Below are 23,334 nucleotides of genomic sequence, written 5' to 3'. Positions count from 1 at the left end.
GTACACAGCACAGAATAAAGTAAACTTTTCAGCCCTGGAAACAGGATTTGTATAAAAAGCACTAACGGAGCTCTGAAGGTGCAGTAGTGTTAGTGGAGGTGTTTCTCTCCACATACTAAACACAGCCACTTCATACCATGACTGAAGTTTTAAATAATGTATTTATCACTTCATTTCCGATAATTTCCAAAGCAGAAAGACTGAACTGCTAGGAATATCATAAGAATCAAAGACTTAGCTTCACATCTCTAAACCAGCATGATCATAAAACAAATTACTTTTTTAATATTTACATCTGCTTAATACGTCTTGCATATGGGTGTTGGTTGTTGGTTTTCAATCCTCCTGCTAGTTTCATACTGTATGGCACAAAGCAGACACATTAGCAGTTGAAGTATTAAGTGTTTTCAAACCATCCCTAACACAAAGGGATAAACCAAAAGAAACCAAGTCAAACTTCCAATTTCACACAGTTCACTACAGATATTCCAAAAATTTAAGTACAAAGAGAACAGTATTTTTACCTAGAAAAACTAAAAAAAACACATTCTGATGGTCGGTTTTCTACAATAATATGAGCAAGAAGTATAAATTATGTCTTTGCCTTCCAAGCCACATTGCCCTAGTTCAAGTATAATGAAGTACTCAGTAACAAAAAAAATCCCTTTATTCAGCTTGCAAAATGTAGTGAACAGGAATATTTTAAGATTATTACAACCACTCTCAAGCTGCTGTTTCAAATGCCACCATTACATCACAGATAAAACTAGCACAGAAATTACATTTTCCCATATGTGACCAAGTTAAGGTCAGTAAATCAGCAAACATGAAATTCTTATTTCACTAGTAGGTATAAAAGCTCCTGCTGTGCATGCTTACCACCCATACCCCACATTCCAGTTTGATGCATATTCAAATAAAAAACAACAAAGAAACAAAAAAATCAAATATATCTGCCATCTCAAAAATGTATTCTATGATAACAAATTTCCCAACCGAAAGTCATTTTACTTTCATGTGCAAGATACCAATATTTTGTCATCTTTTAAAATTTTCAAATAACCAAGAATGAATGGTAGAAAAATTAAATTTTCCTGCTTTTAATCTATGTTTTAAGAACAGATTGCCCTTCTCCAGCACTATTGGTTTTTGTACACAGTCTGAAGCAACTGAAGTGCAAGGTAATGGAAAAGTTACTTTCAGGTGTGAGTTGACTGTAACATTCTGATATTGCAAACACACCACCTTAACAGACTCCTGTGATTATCTCCTCCACAGATGAATATTGGTGTAGCATGGCATTAACATATTTGAAATCCTATATCCCAAAATGCCAAAAGTGGCATTCCCTAGTTAGGGAGACACAAGAGGCTTCTCTCACAGCACATGCCAATGTGCCCCTGCTGTGTTCCCTTGCTGGCCCAGCGCCCTGTCCCTGTCTCTCAGTCACTCCCACCTTGTTTCCCCACTGGCTCCCATGCCCTAAACCCCACCTGGACCCTCACCACGAGCTTTGCCTTTGCCTCTAACCCTGGACTATCATCGTGAGTGGCTGAAATAATAAACATCTCTGTGGAGCCCATACAAAGGCCCTTCCTGCCTCTTTACCATCGAACATATCAACAGCTCTCCAGGCTACAACAGTATAGCTAAATCCACTAGGCTAGAGCTAGTGTAAAAACCAACTGCAATCCAGTTCTAAGTAACCTGATGCATGGCTTTGCTGGACAATCTGTCTGCAAAGACACACGAGCTACTGGCGATTCTCTGGTAGAATGTCAGAACAAGTACTTTAAGGATATGCATGAGTTAAGATACAAAAACAGGCAAAGAAAGTAGAAAATTTATTTTATTTATATGGAAAAGGCTACATCTGAATTTGTAAAAGGTCTGTGAGAGTATTATGTTGCCCACACATCAAAAATCAGTTGTGAATAGCAACAAAAGTTACATATCTTTCTACATACCAGTGCAATTAGTTCACATTGCAATAAAATTAAATCAAGTATGCAACAGAATCAAAACCAAGTGTTTCTCCATAATCAGCATACAAAGATTTACAGTGCAAAGACCATTTTATGTTTTAAGAAGTCTGCCATCAGTCTTCAGAATATTATAATGGGTGAGATTCTCCAATTAGTTTCACTATTAGCAGCTGTATCTTGTCAATACTGTACACAAGCAAGTCTAAAATGAAATTACTTACATTGCAAATAAAATAGTCTATACAATAAAAAAATACAAATTATTTAAGAGAACTGACAAAAAGAAACTTGAACACACTTATGAAACAGACAACATACAATATACTTCAATGACACACATACAGTATTCATCCCATGAAAACAGCTACTTTTTCTATCAAAACCGATTTTGTCGATATACAACTGAATTACAGATCTCGTAGTCTGAAGATGCAGGTGTCCAACTCTTAAAAACTATAATAAATGTCTTTTGCAAGGCATACAAAGATGATAAATATTCTTACCAAAGTCATAAGGTTATTTTTGGAAGTTTGTTCTCTCTTGCTCCAGAAACACACTTACATGGGTGAAAAAAATTCAAAGGTGTCACAATGAAGCCGTGAACTGTGCTCCATTTCCTTCTAATTTTGAAAAAAACCTAGAATTTACAGTACTCTGTGGCATATGAAAATGTCTTCAAAAGTTTACATTGCATATTTCTGAGTCCATTCTCTTGCATGTCTGTTGTATCTGTACGTGCAGAAAGAAGGCATTACAGTGAAGAGCTGTTAGTGATGCATTGCAATGGCCACATATTTACCTAATAAAGGTGTTATTGAGCTTTTTACCTCTGAGCAGAGACAAAGAACATTAAAATAGTCTAAAAGCCAAGAAGTATATTCCCACTGCACATTGTTTGTAAGGTCACATATCAGAGCTATTCAGACTCAAACCAAACTTCACAGGTTTGCATTAAATTGCATAGCATCCTTCATCTGTGTTTCACTACTGGTTCCCTTATTTGCATCTCAACAGGAATTTGTTGCCAATTACTCCAAAAGGCATATGCTTTTAAGAGTCTAACAAAGTTTACACATTTAGTTCCTTAAAATTCAGTATAATTAACTGGGATTTTGTTCTCCATTCTGCACTGCCAGCTGCATTTCAGAACTCAAAAAGAAAATTTTCTGAGAAGCATCTTTTACTAGGTTTTTCCTTCTAGTATGAAGCTGATTATTTTATAATTCCATAATCCCAAGGGTAAATGTCCTTAGAGAGCTGATAGCTTCCCCTCTGGTCCTTACACTGGCTACATTCTACTCTGGATTCACTGTCTTGAGTCATCCAGAGAAAAATGCTGACAAGTTTTTAACTCTTTTTCTTAAGACCAGTATAGCAAGTCATATACTAACTGGTTTTCTTCCTAAGGATATGCTACCATACAAGTCTTGGACCTTAACTCATAATAAAATACTCATAGGTAAATGTTCAGGGGGAACCAGCCACCATACCTTTAATTTCCTACATCCAAGATAAAACAAAATAAAAATTAATAGGTGATCATCATAAAAAGATAAAGCTGTAGTCAAGACTATGTATTTTCTCATTTTCCTTAACAATGATTAAATTTTGAGATTTGGAGATAGAAAACCATCCCTCATTCACTTCCTTCACAAACAGGAGGCACAAAAGCTGAAATCACTAATAAATAGGTGGGTCAAAAAAAGTTGAGCCACAAATGGGGAGAAGGTGATGCTCAACACCCTCAACTTGAACACTATCTACTTTGCAAAATGAGCTACAGCATTCAAGCACTTCAGAAGTTACATGATTTGACTATACCAGACATTGACCTATGAGAAAAATGTCATTTTAATAATTCTTAGTCTAGGCAGAGAAATATTAGACCACAGATGTCCATGTAACTTCTAGATCACTGCTTCGCTGTCTACGGCTCAAGGTAAAAGCAATACTCAAATCTTCCTGAGTCTGTGACTTGTGATGAGCCACAGGCCACTGCATATACAGAAAGAAGTCTTCAACGGCTCAACACTTAAAAATAGGTACCAAACAACTCAGTCAGGTAATCAAAAGATCAAAAATTATTCTGTACAGGTTTTACAACCAGAGGATTGCAGTAGCAACAAATAACTCATATTCTGGGAAATTAATTTTTCATCCATTAAATCTAAGATGTTACACAAAAGGTTTTATGTAACTATGTACATAAATTTTTGAAGGTTTTATGTAACTAAGTACAAAAAAATTAGTTACCAACAGTTGTGTATGCCTACAATTTTCCACCTGCCATCACTATTCTCGATATTTAAAGAGCTAATCCTGTAGAAATCTAGGAAAAGAGTATTGCTAAAATTAATATTGAAGGTGCATAGCAGATAGCCACCTGCAAGTACCACACACACAATTATGTATGTTATACTCACTTTTCCTTGTCTGACTTGTAGATCTGTGCAATATCTGGTACTAAAGGATCATCTGGATTAGGATCACAAAGTAAGGAGCATATGGACAATAAAACTAAATAAAAGAGACACTAGATTAAATGAGTCAGTCTGCTTTATTTCTATAATCCTTTAATATATCCCAGTACACTGAAGGAAGGTTGTAGGAAGGTGTTGGAAAAAGAACACATATTAGTATTAAGCTGTCATTTAAGAGTTCTGTCTAGAAATGTTGATACAGCATCATTTTCCTAGGGCCTAAGTAAACACCTGATACAAGCCCGGGGAATTTGTAACCTGTACCTTTTGCAATGATTCTCTCTCCCACATCCTAGCTCAGGAACATTAGCCAAACTACAGACCACACAGTTACATACAGATATTTGCTCAAACTAAGCTTTCATCTACAGTTAAGGTAACTAATGTTATTAGTATTACATTGCCATGCAGTACTCTATTTGTGCATATCCTTTTCCTCTTCGGTGCTGACAATTATTATGTCAATCATGAGACCATTTTACCTAAGTGTGATTTCCATTTTGGGAAATACTTGCTCAGCATTAAATACATTATTTTCCTATTAATTTCCTGGTATTTAATCAAGGAGGTTTGATTTTTTTTCCCAAACATTTTCAGGAAAATTCTATTTTTATGGTCAGAACTAATATGCATAGAAGAGTACACAGTTAAACAATTCTAATTTTGCTGTGAAAGGGAACTTCATGCTACCCCAAGAACCAGCTGTAGAATATATTTTTCCCCCTGCTTTATCTTGAGTAAGAACTCAAAGAGTCCACACCTACTTCCAGCAGTAGAAAGTTCAGCCACTTCAATACTGACTTATTTTGTTAAAGTGCCAGTAATATTAGAAAATCAGGTTAGAGTACATGGTCACACACATGACCAGAGGTACTATAATATGCTGTAAACTCTTGATTCAAACAAAGACTAGAAAGGAGAAATTGCCATGAGTTACTGAGCTAATTTCTAGTTTATGAAGTACATAATATGTAAGCAGATCAAAAGCACATAATATCTAAACATGAGACCAACAGACTGCTCCACTTTATAACCAAAGAAGTGCTCAACAAGTAAACAGACAGAAAAATGCTGAAGATTTAAACATGTTATAATTTTTCAGTTGTAGATGCCAAGTGTTAAACCTAAGTGCCAATATTAATTTCCTTATAACTAGAAACAAGACAACTTTTGGATAGCTATAAAACAACTAATTGATGTGAAAAAAATGTACCAGTTACACAAAAGAGTAATTTATATCTTTAGCAATGACTTCAGGAAACTTAGATTTTATATGGCTTGTGAGATTACTGCACAGGCCTGTAAGCATGAAAAGTTGTTTTTCCAAAGAGATACAGCAACTGGACTTGCATTGAGCAATTTCCATTGGACAAAGACCCACAATTTTTTCTTTGCTTGTACACCCAATACATTGACACTTTAGCACACAGCTTAGAGAGCTCTCAAGTACATACTTAGGACATGATATGGCTTGCCCTTTTGAGTCACATGAGAAATTTCTGTAATGTGACTAAGTGTGCCTTAGCATTTTGAAGATGGGTGAGGAGAAACAACAGCACCCACATTTTAAGCAGCTTTTGAAGTGAAACAAAATGCCTGCAACAAAAGAACTGCTTAATTGTTAAGTCAATGTTAGAAAATTTTACAGTGTTCAAGTATTGAGAAAGCTTAACTGCTGGATGAGAATATTTTAATAAATCTTTTACTGATGACTGTGAAAGCAGCTACATTTTAAATGCAAACCAGAACAAATGATCTCATTTTAAAATAAAGTGCAATTAAGACCTTAGTCCACACAAGGATGTTCAGGCAACCCAAAGAGTCATCAATAGGCAATCATGTAAGCTCACACAACATCAGTATCAGGGTTTCCCATTTACTTCCATGTTGTGATTTTGAAGCCCTGCTCATCAGTTTCTCCTCCATTCAGCAGGCACAGTCAGCTATCACATTTCAGGCTAATTGTACATTATTATCTTACCCATCTCAGTTTAGAATATTTCTTTGCTGTGCACACTTTTTTTTGCAATATGACACTCCAAATAAACTTGGATTCCAGTATCTTGGATTATAACAAGAATTCCAATGGAATTTGCCTCTTCTGAAACATGCAGGATAAATTAGTTCCCACTGCTACCTTTAAGACAGTGCAACAATACAAAAAAATGTGCTATGGCAGCTTCATAAATGCATTATCAAATCAGTGAGTTTACCTTTAGAAACAGTCAGAGCTGGTGACCATTGTGATCTCAAGATATCAAGACAAATACTCCCATTACTGTTTATGTTTGGGTGATATATTTTTGTTGTAAAAGCAATCTGTAATAAACAATAAATAAAGCATAAATAACATCAGATTACAGTTATTACATTTGGAATCTTTAACATCACCCTTCCTTTCCAGTCATATCAGATCTGCCAACACAATTTTTTCACAGTCTTACCTGCATCCATGATGAACATATATACTATTGTTCACCTTTGTTTTTAACTTCCAAAATTAAGCCTCAAAAAATAAACTTTGACCAAAAAACTTAACTTTCCTTAAAAGAAAGGACTTACCTTTGGTGGTTTGAATGGATAGTCTGTTGGAAAGTGTACTGTGAGAAAAATACTCCCCTTGATATGCACTGTCGGGCTGAGAAAAAAACAAAACACATTAATATATTTCAACTGTTTAGAAGCTTCCCTTCTCCTATATAAAATCATTTTTTTCCCCAGTTCATAGGCCACTATGGGACATAAACTGGGAAAGCACTGAGGGAGTTGAACCCTCCCACTGGCATGCAGAGTTACAGCAGAGCCAACTGTGGCTATTGCTGCAGCAGCACAACACAGTTATCAAGAACTGCCCTTCTGGGGAGAAAAAGGGAGATAATAGCTTCACTGCACGAAGGGAATACAAAAACCAAAGCAGGTCCTCCAAATCCTGTCTCCATGCAAGACCACAGCTGCTCTGATCTTCCTTCACTCTTAAGATACAAACATACAGTAATTTCACGAATACAAGCCGCACCAATTTGACTAAGATTTTGCTCCTAAACCGGAAATGTGGCTAATAATCAGGAGCGGCTAATACAACCTCAGAAGTGCCTGCCAGAGTGCTGAGCCGAGCAGCTGCAAAGTCGGCATTTTGCGATTGTTACAAATCGCTACTTTGTTGCACCACGGGTGGAGCCTGGCTCCCTGCAGGCAGCACGGGGGGCGGGGAGAGAGGCGGGAGACCTCTCTTTCCTCCTCTGCCACAGCCCAGGGGAGAGACGGGGGGGGGGGGGGGGGGGGGGGGGGCACCGCCATTGCTGCAGCTCGGGGAGGAGAGGGGGGACCCGGGCCGCCCCTACCGTGGCCCGGGGAGGGGGGTGGGAAGCCGCGCCGCCATTGCTGCGGCCCGGGGAGGAGGGGGGAAGCCCGCGCCGCCATTGCTGCGGCTCGGGGAGCCGACGGGGAGCCCCGCGCAGCCATTGCTGCGGCTCGGGGAGCCGACGGGAGCCCCGCGCTGCCATTGCTGCGGCTCGGGGGGGGGGGGGAAGCGCGCGCCGCCATTGCTGCGGCCCGGGGAGCCGACAGGGTGCTTTGTCCCCGCCCGCCGCCGCCGCGGCAGGAGCGGGGAAGCTACGTCCCTGCCCGCCGCCGGCGCCACGGGCGCGGGAAAGCCCCGTCCCCGCCCGCCGCCGCTGCCGTAGGAGCAGGGGAAGCTCCGTCCCTGCCTGCCACCGCGGGGCAGCGCCGACCCGGGGTGACCGAGCCCAGTGGCAGCGGCGGCCGGCCCCGAGCGGCAGCACCGTGCTGGGCCACCTGGCCCCGTCAGCGGCCCCTAGCGGGCCGAGCCTGCACAGCCTTAGCTCAGCCAGTAAACCCCGCCCTCCCGCGGTTCTGTTTCTAATTGCACGCGGATCCTCGCTGCGAACGACAGAGCGGCTTATATTCGTGTGCGGCTTATCTATGGACAAAAACCGAAATGTTTGCCAACACCCAGAGATGCGGCTTATAGTCAGTGCGGCTTGTATTCGTGAATTTACTGTACTTACCCTAAGAAGTGGTTTCTCTTTGCAGATGCAAAGAGGAGGATTTCCCAACATAATTCAGTTCATCATGATGATACCAGGGAGTTTTAAAACACACAACATCTTTATGACCTGTACAAATCTGTGAACATGCATTGTGTTAGACAACATGTGCACAGGTTTATGTCCAGGTTGCACACAGTTAATAGACAGAAATAATTTTGTTGTGGTAATGCTAAAGTACAGTAATTTCACGAATACAAGCCGCACCAATTTGACCAAAATTTTGGTGGAAACCCGGAAGTGCGGCCAATATTCCGGGGCGGCTAATACATTAACAAAATTCTAAAAGCTGCCAACACGGAAGTGAGAGCCCGCGGCAGCCCCAAGCCAAGCTGGAGCCCGGCCGGCCCCGGCAGAGGTGGGAAAGCCTGGCAGAGGCGGGGCCAGCAGTGTGGGGGGCGGGCGGCAGAGCCTGAGCCAGCAGGGCGGGGCAGGGGGGAAGCAGAGCCCGGGCCAGCAGGGCGGGGGAGCCCAGGAGAACTGGGGCTAGCAGTGCAGGGGAGCATGGCAGAAGCAGGAAGGCCAGCGGGTGGGGCTGCCTGGCAGCGGGGGAAGCCCAGCAGAATCGGGGCCAGCAGCGTGGGGGAGCCCGGCGGTGCGGGGGCCTGCAGTGCCGGCCAGGGCGAGGAAACGCGGCGGTGGTGCAGACGGGAGGGGGCGGCCGGCGAGCCCGGCGGCGGCAGCCCGGCGGCGGGGCTAGGGAACGCGGCGCGCCGCGGCCGGCGAGCCCGGCGGCGGGGCTAGGGAACGCGGCGCGCCGCGGCCGGCGAGCCCGGCGGCGGGGCTAGGGAACGCGGCGCGCCGCGGCCGGCGAGCCCGGCGGTGGGGCTAGGGAACGCGGCGCGGCCGGCGAGCCCGGCGGCGGGGCTAGGGAACGCGGCGCGGCCGGCGAGCCCGGCGGCGGGGCTAGGGAACGCGGCGCGGCCGGCGAGCCCGGCGGCGGGGCTAGGGAACGCGGCGCGCCGCGGCCGGCGAGCCCGGCGGCGGGGCTAGGGAACGCGCCGCGGCCGGCGAGCCCGGCGGCGGGGCTAGGGAACGCGGGCCGCCGCGGCCGGCGAGCCCGGCGGCGGGGCTAGGGAACGCGGCGCGCCGCGGCCGGCGAGCCCGGCGGCCGGGCTAGGGAACACGGCGCGGCCGGCGAGCCCGGCGGCGGGGCTAGGGAACGTGGCGCGCCGCGGCCGGCGAGCCCGGCGGCGGGGCTAGGGAACGCGGCGCGGCCGGCGAGCCCGGCGGCGGAGCTAGGGAACGCGGCGCGGCCGGCGAGCCCGGCGGCGGAGCTAGGGAACGCGCCGCGGCCGGCGAGCCCGGCGGCGGGGCTAGGGAACGCGGCGCGCCGTGGCCGGCGAGCCCGGCGGCGGGGCTAGGGAACGCGGCGCGCCGCGGCCGGCGAGCCCGGCGGCGGGGCTAGGGAACGCGGCAGCGGGGCGGTGCTGACGGGAGAGGGGGGCCAGCGAGCCCGGCGGCGGCGGCAGTACCACCCGGCCAGCCCCGCCGAGCCGTGGCGCTGAGCTGGGCCACCCGGCCCCGTCGGCAACCATGAGCGGGCCGAGCCTTCCTGGCCCCGCCCCGAGCCAGTAAAGCCCGCTATGCTGCGATCCTGTTACTAATTGGCCAATTTGTGAAAGCTGCACACGGATTCTCGCGACGAACGAAAGTGCGGCTAATATTCGGGGTGCGGCTTATCTATTGACAAAGACAGCAACATTGTCGAGGCACCGGGGGTGCGGCTTATAATCCGTGCGGCTTGTATTCGTGAAACTACTGTACTTTCATTTTTTATTATCTAAAAAGGTGAGCTGGAAAGTCTTGATGCTAAGTGATGGAGAGCAGTTCTGCCATTTCTGGTTAAGAGAAAGAAGAAAACTACTCTCATTACATGGTAAGTTTACAAAAACCATGTAGGAACTCAATCACAGCAAAGCTGAAGATCAAGTTTTTGGGTTTTCTTATGAAAGGAAAGGCAGACTTTTAAAGTAAATCCTTTACCTTGAAAATAAACATTTTTATAGATAACTATATGACTGTAAGAAGGCAATGCTACAAATGGTCTACTAAGCTATGCTGCCTTACACACTCAAAGTGCAGAGAGGGCAGCAGAGTAAGGCAGGTTATATACTGTCATGCTAAGCCAGCCTTAGGTGACCTCAGAAGATTGCCACTGTACTTCCAGTCAGGTTTGAAAGGATCTCTTGTTTGCATACTAAATGGATTTTTCAAAGTTAAAGTAAGTTGAAGATGAGACAAGTTGAGTGTCAAAAAGAAGGTAAAGTGAAGTCACTTCATGTTTTATGAGCAAGAAATTGATGATAGCCATAGACAGAAGAGGTTACCCTACTTCCACACACAGAAAGTGAATTCTGAAGGTAGGTTTTAGTCCTATGCTTCCCTTGGGCCATCAGGAAACATACAGAAATTTCATCCCTGAATTCTTTTGACATCAAGATGAAGGATTAATATCTGAAGTGTTCTGTTCCTGTATATCTTCAGATATGGCTGAGAAAGATTGGCAAGAGATGCTCATTCTTATCCTTAACTAGAGACATTTGAGGAACTTGAAGCAAAGAAAAGAATATTTTCCACTATAGACTATGAAAGCTGAACTGCAAGCTGGAGAAGAAAATGGAATTTAAGTCAACATTTATGTGGCAGTATTTCCTTTACTCATGTCATCAGAGACACTCAGCACAGAGACATTATTGGTGGCAAGCAGCACACAAGCTTTTGTCAACTCTTCATCGCCACTTTGCCATTCACGCTTTGGCAGTGCAAGAGGGCAAGAGTCAGTAGGCCTTGGTATGTGGAAGAACATATCAACATGCTTGTTGTTCAAGCAAAAGGGCAAAAGCATCAGTGCACTACAGAAAACAGTTGCTGCTGGGCCATGGACAAATTGGACAGCAGACGCCAGCACATCACTTGTAAATTAGTGACTGCTGCTTCAGACCAACTGTGCTGAAAATTACCCTCAAAGCAGACACATTTCCACTCTTCTCCACAATTTAATGCTACATCTTAATGGATTAAGTATTATCTCAATTTCACCTCATACAGTGACTTAGCTCACTCTCCAAACTAGAGATCTTCTATCCAAATCATTAAATCCAAAAGGAAAACACTTGTAGAAATACAAACTTTTTACCAGGATATTAATAAGCACACCTTTCCTCAGTTCACGTTGCTCTTTATTGTTTTTCTTGCTAAAATTCTTCTCAGTTTTCCTTCAAAACCTTCTGGTTTTAAGCATTTTTGTTATTTCTTACATCATTACCTTCACAAGAGTCATAATTTCTTCAACTCAAGGAAAGCACCTTTCTTGCACAAAAACCAACAAAAGCATCCCACTGCTGGCCTGCAGTTTGCAAAAGCCACATGCTTTTGCCAGAGTCACATCACAGCTATCAAATAAGCTACATCTAAAAGCCCTCTGCAACTCCATTCTTCTTTACAGTTATCAACTTTAAAATGAGATTTCACCCACTCTTCCTCCTTTCAGATGGATGAATTTTCCAGAATTGATCTCACCATTACGAAAAGCAAGCTCTTTGCTTTGTAGCCCACATCATCAACTCAGACACCACACCTGACTAATTAAGCACCTCTAAATTAATGAAGAAGAGAGATTTTTGAGGAGTTACAGAAAGCAACTGGCACCAGCCTACTAAGAATGACAATAAAACCCTGAAGTTTTAAGCTATACACCGCACAGCTGAATGTGGCTGCTGTGTTTACAGAAACCCAAATGAGTCCTTCTGTAACAAAAACAGAAGCAAGGTCTTACATTTTAAGGGGCATGACTCTTATACTTACAGGTCCCATGATAGTTGCTTGCCAATGAAACACTGAAAGGCAAAAAGATAGAAAAATTAGAGATTTTCTAAGCCTTTTTAGAACTGAAATGTACTGAATGCACTAGCAAGAGCTTACAGTCATCTCCAACAGGTCCAGCAGAACAGTGGGCTGGTGGATCTCGCTGCAGATCACTTAGTTCCTGCAAGAAACACAGAAATATTTGAAAGACATGAAGATCCATACCACTTGGCATCATCCCTTCAAAAGTGGGAACACAAACCAATTTTATTAAACCCGTGGGCATTTTTTATGGTCTTTTAATAAAACAACACTTGAAGCTGAAATTGAAGGAGTTTTTTTGCCAGATGGCCTGCAGCTAACACTGTGCTAGAAATTACAGTAATTTCACGACTATAAGGCGCACCCTTTTGACTAAAAATTTCCCTCGAACCCGGAAGTGCGCCTTATAGTCCGGTGCGCCTTATCTGATCTACAAAGCGGCGAAATTTGCCAAACCGGAAGTGTGAGCTGAGAGCCGTGGGGGGAGCCGGAAGTGCCACAGCAGCCGGCTGGGGGCGGGCCCGGAGGCCCGCGGCACTGCCCCTGCCGAGTGGAGGCGGGCCAGGGGGCCCGAGGCACCGCCCCTCTCCGGTCCAGGCAGTCCTGGGGCCTCATGGCTGCCGGGTGAATGTGGGCTAGGGAGGCCGCGGCACCCGCCTTCCCGGGTCCAGGCAGTCCCGGGAGCCCATGGCTGCCAGGTGAATGTGGGCAAGGGGGGCCGCGGCACCACCCTTCCCGGGTCCAGGCAGTCCCGGGAGCCCATGGCTGCCGGGTGAATGTGGGCTAGGGGGGCCGCGGCACCCCCCTTCCCGGGTGGAAGCAGTCCCAGGAGCCCATGGCTGCCGGGTGAATGTGGGCAAGGGGGGCCGCGGCACCCACCTTCCCGGGTGGAAGCAGTCCCAGGAGCCCATGGCTGCCGGGTGAATGTGGGCTAGGGGGGCCGCGGCACCCCTGCTCCTGGCTCCAGGCAGTCCCGGGGAGCCATGCCTGCCGGGTGAATGTGGGCTAGGGGGGCCGCGGCACCCCCCTTCCCGGGTGGAAGCAGTCCCAGGGAGCCATGGTTGCCGCGTGAATGCGGGCTAGGGGGGCCGGCAGCAACCCCGCTCCTGGCTCCAGGCAGTCCCGGGCAGCCATGGCTGCCGGATGAATGCGGGCTAGGGGGGCCGCGGCACCCCCCTTCCCGGGTGGAAGCAGTCCCAGGAGCCCATGGCTGCCAGATGAAGGTGGGCTAGGGGCCCCGCGGCACCCCTGCTCCTGGTTCCAGGCAGTCCCAGGGAGCCATGGCTGCCGCGTGAATGCGGGCTAGGGGGGCCGGCAGCAACCCCGCTCCTGGCTCCAGGCAGTCCCGGGCAGCCATGGCTGCCGGATGAATGCGGGCTAGGGGGGCCGCGGCACCCCTGCTCCTGGCTCCAGGCAGTCCCGGGGAGCCACGGCTGCCGCGTGAATGTGGGCTAGGGGGCCGGCAGCAACCCCGCTCCTGGCTCCAGGCAGTCCCGGGGAGCCATGGCTGCCGCGTGAATGCGGGCTAGGGGGGCCGCGGCACCCCCCTTCTCAGGTGGAAGCAGTCCCGGGGGCCCATGGCTGCCGGGTCCAGGGTGGCTCGGTGGCTCACCGCACCGCCCCTACCGGGTGGAGGCGGGCCCGGGGGCCAATGGCTGCCGGGTTGAGGCGGGGCCTCGGCCAGCAACCCCACGGGGTGAGCTGGGGGCGGGGCCTCACTGCAAAAAAAAAGTGCGCCTTATAGACCGGTGCGCCTTATCTGATCTACAAAGTTGCGATTTTTGCCGAATCCGGGGGTGTGCGCCTTATAGTCCGGTGCGCCTTATAGTTGTGAAATTACTGTAATACCTAAAAGAATATAAGAGTTGCAACCAAGTTCACAGTAAGTTCAATACACTTGAAGGAGACACAACAAATAAAAAGGGTTTATTGATTAGTCTGTAAAGTCACAGTCTAATTTAGTTAGGTACTAATCTGATGTTCCCTTAGCTTTTGATTTTACAAAAGTTTCTGTGTAGTCCTAGTCTATGGACATCAGCTGAGCAAAACTGCCTCACAAAATGTTCAGAGCCTGCCTGGAGATGGTGTATGAACATAATATAAAGGGTTCTAACTAAACTGGAAACAAAAGGAAAAATATTAGCTCTACACCTTATTTATTGTACCTTAATTTAATTCCCTGCATACTACTTCTTTTTTTTTAAATGACTACTAAAAAACTCCCAAGTTGAAACTTAAGCACTCAGAGAAGCTTTTGATGGTCAACTGATTTGTCTTGAAGGACTCCACACAGTCCCAAATTATTTAAAATGATTATGTGATTTCACAAAACCAGCTCAGTTTTTCATCTGATTTATTATCACTATTTCCAACAGAAAACAAGACAGGCATTAATGGTAGTTCATTTTCCTCATTTAATTCAATATACCCCTTTTGATTTCTGAACTTTTACTGTACTAAGGACAAACAACTTTTTCCAATTGTAGGCTGACAGAAACTGTGCTGTAGGAACTTTAATGACTACATGCAAGTACTTCCTTTGAAATAAGTTAAAAGGTGTGTTAAATCACTGTTTGTAAATAACTCAATTCCTTACTCAAAACATACACATTTTGACAAGAGACATAAGCAGGTCTGTGAGTTTACTATAAGAAGCAACACTGGAAACATTTCTACTCAAAATTTCTACATTAGCCAAGGCAACTACTTAAAAAATCAAGGTTTAAATTTGAGCTAAGTTTAACTCAAGTGTAGAATTGGTGTACTTCATGTGATCAAGCCTTACATATAATTTGAAGGGTTAAAAATCTGCACTTCTCAACTCCTGTGTTATATTTTTCCATTTACAACATCCAGTAAATATTTCAACTCAATTTACCATGGACCTGACATCTAAATTTAGCCAGACTCATAGGTCCACTCTTGGCCCTGAAATCAAAGCACTGCACAGTATCTTACTACTGAAGTCACTTCTCACAGTTCTTGTGATTTAAAACAAGAGACACTTTTTCCTATACTGAAATAGCTCAGGTTGTCACCTGGCATTACTTCTCCCCACTTTAACTTTATTCTGTTGGTGGCACAGTATGCTGATCCAGAAACAACAATCTGGGCTAGACTTTAACTAATAAAGGCACTTTAGAAGTGCAGCTCCCATTTTAGTCAGAGGATTCAAATTTCATTAAGGAGTGATTCAGAGAACCAGCTATTTATGCAAAGCCAAGCCACTGCCAGTACACACAGGGATTCAACAAATCTCAGGTTTCCATCCGTCTCACCAGAGACAAACATGGCCAGCAGCAGAGCTGTTACAGGCACTGTCTTCTCTAATTTCCAACTCAAGATCTAACCTAGCAAGAGAAGATTAAGTCTTGTACATGCACTAAAACAACCCAACTAAAACCAAACAGCTACATTACAGTGCCAAAACAGAGAACTCAAACTAACAATCTAACAATCATGTACTATATAATGGTCATTATTGACTACTGAATTCAAGGCAGTAACTGGAAAAATATGTAGCTTAAACTTCTCAGAAAGTCTCTAAAGTACATGCAAATATTCCATATGCATATAGAAACTACCCAGCAACCACTCAGAGCCACAAGTCTGTAACAATGCTTTTGCTGCTAGATGTATTCATCAAGATCTTTACATATCCCAAAAACACACAGATTTGTTTTCTTTCATACGTACACATGTACTTAAGAATTAACAGAACTGGGGAATGCTCCTCAGGTATACATTTCCATTTGTTCAGGCTAAAAAGGCACTGACATTTGTTCATGATTTAAAAAACCCACAAATATTTTTAACTATACATTGATATGACCCACAACTATAAACCGCTGTTATTAATATTTCCTAACAACAATGAAGAAAAGGGTCTCTTCAATCAACTTCACCAAATGAGAGCAATGTTCACAAATACATTCTAAGAGCTTCTGTAGCTATGAAACATAAAGCCAGATCAAAGTTCAAAATCAGTAGAGCAAATTCAAGCAGCATTTTGCATCCATATGTGACACTAATGTGGTTTAAAAATACAAGTGGTAACATGATCCAACAGCATGAACAGTTTGAATCTTTACATACAAAAATTCAGATCAAGCTGTGATAAAAATGAAGAACTATTCAGATTTATATTGTTGATTATGCTGTTCAAGCTTTAGATATCTGGAGAGCTGTAAGATTTAGGCTTCCAGCTTTCTTACACCTTTTGAAATGGGGCAGGGAGATACTCATATGTCCCTGAATCAGACTGACCTGACAGTGCCCAGTATTGAATACTGCAGAACAGAAGTGAGGATCCTCTAAATACATGTAAAAAAACTTCTTCATGACTTTACCTATTCACAAAAGACTGGGACGTTGAATACAAGAATTCTTTATACAAAGCACAAATGCTCTTTAGAAGAAGGCCAAAACTTTGCTTTGTTAAGGGACAAGGCTGAAGATTCATAAAGCTTAATGTGTGAAACCCCATCAAGAAATGTAAGATAACTGCATGCGAGGCACTACACAGTCAACACCAGAGACTCCCCCATAATTTTAAGTTAATTGGTTACAGCAGCTTCGTCCAAGCTTGTGGATTATTACCATGTAGCTGCATGACACGGGGCTGGTCACTTCAAGGGTCTGCAAGAATTCTTTTAGTCACTGGTATAGAAAATGCAGTTGCAAGACATACATAAGCTGGCAAACAGGATCTATAGCTCAGAGCAGTGCAGATTCATTTTCAAAAGGGAAAGTCACCACTATAAATTACAGTGTACAGTGGTGCAACATCTTTTATGAGAACACACAAAACTAAAATTCTGTCTCCAACAGATACATCAGAATTATGTGTTATTTCAAACACTGGTGAATGTGACAGCATAAAAGCATCTCTCAAGAATTCCAACACATCCCACACTATCCCAGTACAGCCAGGATAAACATGTATGGAGAAAAATACCTAAGCTGGGGACAGTGGGAGGAATAAATCTTCTATTCCTCTCATACAAAACATGTCAGGGTAGAATAGAATACTAATGGTTAACATACTACTGGAAATGGGCAAAGCTTCCAAATTATCAGCTTCCCTTGCACCACACACACACCTGAACAGCCCTGTAGACAGCATGAAGCAAAAATTCAAGTATAACAGCTGTTAAAAAACAGGTTGTGGTAAGCTATAAACAGAGATATTTCTGAATGTGCAGACTAATACCCATGGTCAAAGAATAATACAGAATGTATTTCATAAAAGTATGAAGACTGCAAGGCCAATTTAACACTTACATGCTTGATTAGCATCCAGGCTTCTCTCCCAAAAAAGCTATTGGAACAACATTGTAAAGGACAAGGTGACAAGGAAATAAATGTTCTCAGCATAAAAGTTCTAAACATGTCTTTTTTCAGTCTAAAAAAAAATTCATTAAAAAAGACTGCAGATTATCTGAGGACCAAAATAAACTGCAGACAGCATCACTAAAAGCTATTTTCATTCTCCAAACAACACAAAACCACAACCTTTTTCCACACAATTATTTAAAATATAGGTTTATATTTGTCAGTTGTACTCTTAATTTCTTGCACAAAATGCATTGTAGACCACAGACTCATTTCCTACCAATTCCATGTGTACAGTGCTGCTTGGAGCCATTTGTCATAAAACCACCTAGAGATCATACTTTAAACTAGTTGAAGAATTCTCTGGTTCTTCACACATTTGGTAAACATAAAGCACATATTTATAATAAGATTTATTGCTATAATGGTTAGTCAGTAATAAATATTCTATTTCCGTACATTGTTTTAATGCAAAAAAAAAAATATGCTAAATATGTAGTATCCCAGCTGAGATTTTGAAAACAAATTCAGACATTTTATGTTAGAGCCAAAAAAAGTTTCCTTGTTATGTCGATTACCATCTAAAGATTGCAAAATCTAAACCACAAATATCAACAATTTTTGAATCAATTTACAATTACAAAAGTTATTTTCAGCATAACTTTTCAAGTTAGTGTGTCCTGTTAGTCTACACATATATGAAACACATGCTGAACCACACAGACATACAGTTCATTGAAACAACTAAATGTTTGAATGCTTCTATTCTTACTGAGTTGTAGGAGAAAAACAATCAAGCACTATGCATCAACAAGATTAAAAAATAGCTATTCCTAAAGCAGTGCTCAAATCTATCTCCTCCTTTCTGGTTTCAACATGTCTTCTAAAATCTCTTAAAGTCCTATTTTTTTATGGCTGTAACAAAAGTATATACAAGACAGTCTGAGCATTAACAAGTACATCCACCTCCCACTAACACTGGAGGAGCACCTAGATACAGGATTTATGATGAAAACAGTCTCAGCTGTGATACGGAACTAACAGATGGCAGACTCTGCAAATTAGATATATGAACAAAGAATTTGGTACAGGAACCCCAGAAAAACGGTTCTGCATAAGACAGATGGGTAGAACTGAGACCTACACACTATTTTGCAGAACCTGACAGCCTGAATTATTTTCCACCTTTCACAAAAGTCGTGGTATCTCACTTTCCAGAGGTGACAAGGATAAAGGCTTCTTTGTACAATACTCCTTCTCAACTAAAACCTATGCTATTTGTTTTGCTTTCATCATTTGCAACATATGGAATTTGCAATGTCCACAAAAATGTGTTGTTCTTTCACCGCCTCGAGGAACATCACACACAGCGTAAGTGAACTTTTTTGACAGTGTAGAAATTCAGTGCCTCTCTCATACAACGGCAAATCAAAGCACTCACAAGGTAAATGAACACAGGATCCTCAGCTTACGATGAGTAAGAATCCCCTGACTTAAACTCTCTGAGGAACTCTGAGATGAATTTGTCATGGAAACACTGCTGACAGCTCTGCCTGCCGAGCAGGACTTCATGTCCTCACTGTTCTTCCACCTACAGCACTAAAAATCAACATATCTCCATGTGCAGTGATCACCCTCCTCACTGGTTACTCAGTTGCCCATTTTTTAAGAAAGCTCCTAAGCACAATATGTCTTTCTGTAACTAAGGTATAGTCCTGAAAGTCCAGATGTTATCTTCCTTTAAGGAGTCCCTCAAAGGCAATCAACTAAAGGCAGGATGCAATGACACAAATCCCAATGGCAAATTTATTTAGAAACCCGAGTCTCAACCAGTATGACAAAAAATATGCTTACAAGCAGGTTGACATACTATAGCTTTGCTTCCTTCGTAGGTGTTGTCACACAACAAATTATCAAAATTACTGTGAACAAACACTGAAGCTTGCCACCAAAATCCCTTGGCTTCATTTAAGTACAATTCTAAACCCACCCAAGCTTAACTTCAGACAGTATGTCTAGACTGACAAGCTCCCAAGCAATACTACTGTGTTTGCTGACAGTGTTTTGCTCTCCAAAGAATTCTTCTAGACACTCTGAAACCACAGCATTTCCTCTACTCCAGATCTTATCCCTTCCTGTACTTGGGATACAACATAACTATCAACCTTTACAGGCTGAAACACTAGGAAAGTATATAACATAAACACACCAACACAGAAATACATTTCATCTACCATTAAACTTCCAGTTCTGTGATTTTCAGGAAAAATTTTATGTACTACAGTGACATCGAAGTAGTTTGTCTTTTCAAACTTCTCCATTTGAAAGATTTAACTTTCCATTTCAACAAACTTATTTCCTTGCCATTCCCTTTCCTCTTCTACTTCTCCTGGAAAGGCAGAAGAGAGTGATGAGGGTAGTTAATGAAAAAAAAAACAAAACAGCAGTAGTCATTTCGGCAGCAAACTAGAAGCAAGTGGTAACTAGTTCTGAATTTAATCTCAACTCTTCTTGGAGGTCCTTACCCAGTATCTCTTCATGTTTCAGGTAGAAGTTATAGTATAATGAGGAAATCTCATAGCACCTCGCAGTCAGCAGGTTGGAAAGCATAACTCTTCTTTTTTGAGAGAGTAGAAACAGAATTTAATAAGGCTAACAGAATGAAAGACACTACATAAAAGTCTTAGCATAATTCCATGTCTATCAAAGTTCCTAAACGCGAATTAAAGAAAATTGTGGCTTTCCAGTATGTATGAACATCTCTAAAGCAGAAAGAAAAGTTATGCAGGGAACATGATAAAAGTATGAAGAATAATGCTATTCTAGAAGGACCTCATTTGGAAAGCTCCAAACCACCACTCCATCTCAAAAATACTAGATACCAGACTTTCCCCTTTGTCTGTTTACCTTAGCAGAAAGAAGCTGAACAAGAACTGGAAAGAGATGATATTCAGAACAATCCTTTCCTCGAAACATGAGGGTAAGGAGATGTTCAAGAAGAGGTGGGAAGTTAAAATGGCACAAAAGGTAAACCCTTCCTACAATATGTAGAAGCAAGACAAAATTATTGATAAAGAAAATCACTGTAGTTATTTGTTGATATAATGGTCAAATGCAACATTCACAACAAATATGTGACATGAAGGAACAAAATTGTCCTGTAATTGCACTACATGTAAAGGCATATGCTTTGCAGCATGAGACAGGACTACCAGCTACTGGTAGAAGTCCACCCAAATGAGTTGGTACCTATTGTAGGGTATCCCAAATCTGTTTGGGGTTAATCAGTTACTATAGAATCCAATTTCTGCAACACCAACGGCTTCTGACAGCAAAAGGGAATCTTTCACAAGAAATAATAGCACCATCACATCATCAGGATGGCACCAATGGCACCTAAACATGACACATCAACAGCAACCAAACACCACGGATTCTGTTCCCCGGCCAAAGCACTAACCTTAGCGCCCCTCCCGTGCTGGCCGCGACACCCTGTCTGTACCGCACAGCCATCAGCTCAGCTTTGCCAAACAAAAGGAAACTAGGAATCCACAACTTGAATTCACAACAGGCCACTCACAAGTATCAGCCCAAAACGCTACAACCGGGACACACTCAAAGTTCACACCAAGAACTATGCTGACAGCACTTCCCAGCCCAGACAGCAGCCGGAGCGCAGCGGGGACCAGCTATACACAGCAGCAGCGCAATCGTCTGGGCGACTGATGCTGCCCCTGCGCCTCCGGTCTAACTCTCCATTAGCATCGCGGCTGGTCCACAAACGGCGAGTTAAATCACTGCGAGTGCGGGCCTCCAAGGAGTCCCGAAACCGTGAGGCTTTCTCCACCTCACACCCACTCTTGTTCCCCGGCTACCGGCGAGGGAAGGACGAGTCCTGGCAAAGAAAGCGCACGGCAGCGGCTGCCGCGACACCTCTCGCTGAGCCGGCTCCGGCCGCCGCTTCCAACCCCGGCAACAGGGGCGACAGCTCCGACGGCTACCCAGGGCAGGCGGCCCTTTCCACTCCCTCCCATGGCTCGGGCCCACTCACTTTCTGTATCCGCTTCAGCGCCATGGGAATGCGAGGCGGAAGGCTGGAGCGCGGAGCAGGAGCGCGGCTGGGGCGGGTACGCAGCCGCCGTGCCCTTGGAGCCCTGCTGCGTCTGCGGCGCCGCGGCCGCGGGCGGGGCGGAGCTCGCCGGGAGCGCAGGCCGCGGGCGGGGCGGGGCGGGGCGGAGCGGAGCGCGCTTCCTGCCGGGCGGCGTGCGCGGGTACGGAAGGGTCGGCCGGGCCGGGCCCGCCTCGCCCCTCGGGGTCCCAGTGAGAAACTGGGGTTATCTGTGTCTTATGAACGAGGGGATGAGGAAAAGGAAAGTAACCGTGTGGAGCTTCAAAACTGCATACAAGGAAAGGTGTGTGAGAGAAGCGGTAAACGTGGAGAGGCTCTATATCCAGTTTTCAATATTTCCCCGGGAGTGCCCCACACTTCTGGGTTCACTTTAGCATAAATTCTATTAGATAATTTACACAGTGTCACAACAGGCTAACCTCCCCATCGCCCCTCACAACAGTAACCCGGCTCAGTCATCAAATCCTTCCTAATGTCAGGAAAATTCATCCACAATGTCAGAATTTATGTCAAAGAGGAGACAGAGGAGTCCTGTAACTTTATTCGAAGAAAGGGGCGTTTCCCGACAACTCTCAAGTTATATAAAAGAAAGAAAAAGAACTTCATAATTCTATGAAGTCTTTGTTCTTTTTCTCTAGGTTCAGGAATTTAACACAGGTTTGGGTGAGCAAATCTGCGTTGATTAGTAACATTTTCTAGAACTAATAGTTTATTTGGTTACTTCCCTATTTGTAAGTTCCTAGTCCCATTTGCAAGCAGGTTTACACGGTCTGTTTGTAAAGACATGTTCATCTTATTCCTTTCACTAATAAGCCACACGTACAACTGGGAACAGAAACACGCATTTCAAACCCATCCCCCATATTCACCAATAGTGGTTGAATAAAATGCACGCACTCATCTTTCCCACTTACTCCCTGAATAATCAAAAGAACATTTGGACCACTGTCTCACCTTTGGCATAAAATTCAAAGCAGACTGAGGCACCCATGTCTTCCAGGAAAAACTTCTCAGTTCAGACTTACCCTGCAGGTTAGCAAGAGCTCCGGAGGGGTGAGCGGTGAGCCCCTCCTGGACCAGGAGACGATACCCTTAATCCATTTCTAATGCTGCCTTTACCTTTTCCTCATCCCCTCATATATATGTATATACACACATATATCGGCGAACTTTCTGCAAAATCACTCGCACATCCAGTGACCCAAACAACCTGTATTAGGTTACAGATTTTGCAGATAAGGCGGCGAACATCCCGATCCTCACTGTTTCTCTTTTCTTTCCTGATCACACAGTCTCCCATTACTAATTGCTTTAAACATACTCCTCCACACTCCCCTTTAACCAATCCTTTCCCAAACCATCACCATCCGTCCCCTATTGCCGAGGCGGCTTCTCGCCTTTCCCTTACTGCTCCCTCTGGGCGTCCATGTCCTTAACTACCTCTGGGAAAATGTGCAAACCATTTCAACAATACCTCAAGGCTCAAGAAG

At 44.3% G+C, this 23,334-nt stretch overlaps 1 protein-coding gene and 1 long non-coding RNA gene across 2 annotated transcripts; one reads left to right on the top strand and one right to left on the bottom strand.

Moving 5' to 3' along the window:
• Positions 1 to 1,831: 1,831 nt before the first annotated feature.
• Positions 1,832 to 21,892, bottom strand: UBE2D1 (ubiquitin conjugating enzyme E2 D1). The gene is given in 8 exon segments (XM_033066765.1): positions 1,832 to 2,714; positions 4,409 to 4,502; positions 6,679 to 6,784; positions 7,028 to 7,085; positions 7,087 to 7,103; positions 12,340 to 12,371; positions 12,457 to 12,520; positions 21,767 to 21,892. Coding segments are annotated over 8 exon segments (441 nt in total). The 5' UTR covers positions 21,791 to 21,892; the 3' UTR covers positions 1,832 to 2,668.
• LOC116999791 lies at positions 2,667 to 4,345 on the top strand. Its single transcript, XR_004418605.1, has 2 exons — positions 2,667 to 4,171; positions 4,205 to 4,345. It is a non-coding gene; the product is annotated as an uncharacterized LOC116999791 (long non-coding RNA).
• Positions 21,893 to 23,334: the final 1,442 nt, after the last annotated feature.

Source organism: Catharus ustulatus, chromosome 8 (assembly GCF_009819885.2).
Source record: "Catharus ustulatus isolate bCatUst1 chromosome 8, bCatUst1.pri.v2, whole genome shotgun sequence".
Lineage (NCBI taxonomy): Eukaryota > Metazoa > Chordata > Aves > Passeriformes > Turdidae > Catharus > Catharus ustulatus.
This window is presented reverse-complemented; position numbering and strand designations above follow the sequence as displayed.